The following is a 1,147-nucleotide window of genomic DNA, read 5'->3' on the forward strand; positions in this document are numbered from 1 at the left end:
AGAGTGTATCTTGGCATTTTTATGTCTGGTTGGTTTCAGTACTGATTCTAACATGAATGGACATACTATGTTCTTCTGAGTATCTTAAATGTCAGTGGTGTAAGAGGGAGTGCTGCACTATATCTAATAATTTTCATATATGTCTGTTACTTTTCATTTAACAGCCTTCTTTATGAGTGTGCATATTTTAGTTTTCTTTCACTTTTTTCATCTGTAAATGAATGTATTAATGTAAGCTCATGGTCTGGAAAGGTTTCTAGATAATTATGGCAAGTCATATGAAAGATGCAGCCAAAATTCCTCCTGAAGTGAAATGTTCATAAGATAGTGCTGTGAAATATTCAAAGAAAGTGCTCATATTCTTAGTTTAATTCCATGGTTTACACCGAGAAGAGTAATGAACTAATGTCGTGTGTTTTGAGCTTTTGGCTAATTTGTTATATAAAGACTTGTCTCCATAGATGTTATATATAGTATATTAATTTTAGAGTCAAATTAGTGGAAATTTACTAATCAGTATAATTCTGTCTGAAAAATAAGAAGAATACTGAGAAGTTTTTTGTTCATGTTTTGATACTATATGAATAACTGGTTATCTTTTAAAGATATGAATATGAATTAAAATACATTCCTAGAGTCTAGGTAAGGGAGATACATCAGTCTAAACTGAAACACCATTCCCATTTACCCTGACAGAACTACGAGGCCCGAATCGATGCCCTCCAGAAGCAAGTGGAGGAGCAGAGCATGACCATGTCCATGTACTCATCTTACACACCAGACGACTTCACCCACGAAGACGACATCTTTGGTGGGTTCCTCCATGTTCATTTCAAGAGCCCTTCTTTCTTTCCAACTGTGCGAGGAATATGTCTGTTCATCCTTGAAGCTCTCCGTAACAAATATATAGGCATAGGGGTTGGAGTGTAGAAATGCTTTTGAAAAGAGAGGGCAACTCGTCCCATTTGAGCTCATTTGCAGTTTGTATTGGCTAATATGCAATGGACAGACTTTTTTTTAATTTCCAGTGTTTATCTTTATAGTTTTATGATAGAGCTGGCACTATAGTCATACATATTTGTCTGGTACTGCGAACAGTGACCAAAAAAACAACAACCCTTTTGTCCTGCCTTGCAGAGGAGTCAGA

The 1,147-nt window shown here is 35.8% G+C and overlaps 1 protein-coding gene across 1 annotated transcript in view; it reads left to right on the plus strand.

Annotated features, from left to right (window-relative positions):
* Positions 1-1,147, plus strand: part of LOC119585967 (kinesin-like protein unc-104) — a gene marked incomplete in the record, with an annotated part of 145,723 nt that overhangs the window by 116,798 nt on the left and 27,778 nt on the right. The window contains 1 exon segment of the mRNA XM_037934681.1: positions 697-811. Coding sequence (XP_037790609.1) covers positions 697-811 — 115 coding nt within the window.

The sequence above is a fragment of the Penaeus monodon genome, chromosome 20 (genome assembly GCF_015228065.2).
Source record: "Penaeus monodon isolate SGIC_2016 chromosome 20, NSTDA_Pmon_1, whole genome shotgun sequence".
Taxonomy (NCBI): domain Eukaryota; kingdom Metazoa; phylum Arthropoda; class Malacostraca; order Decapoda; family Penaeidae; genus Penaeus; species Penaeus monodon.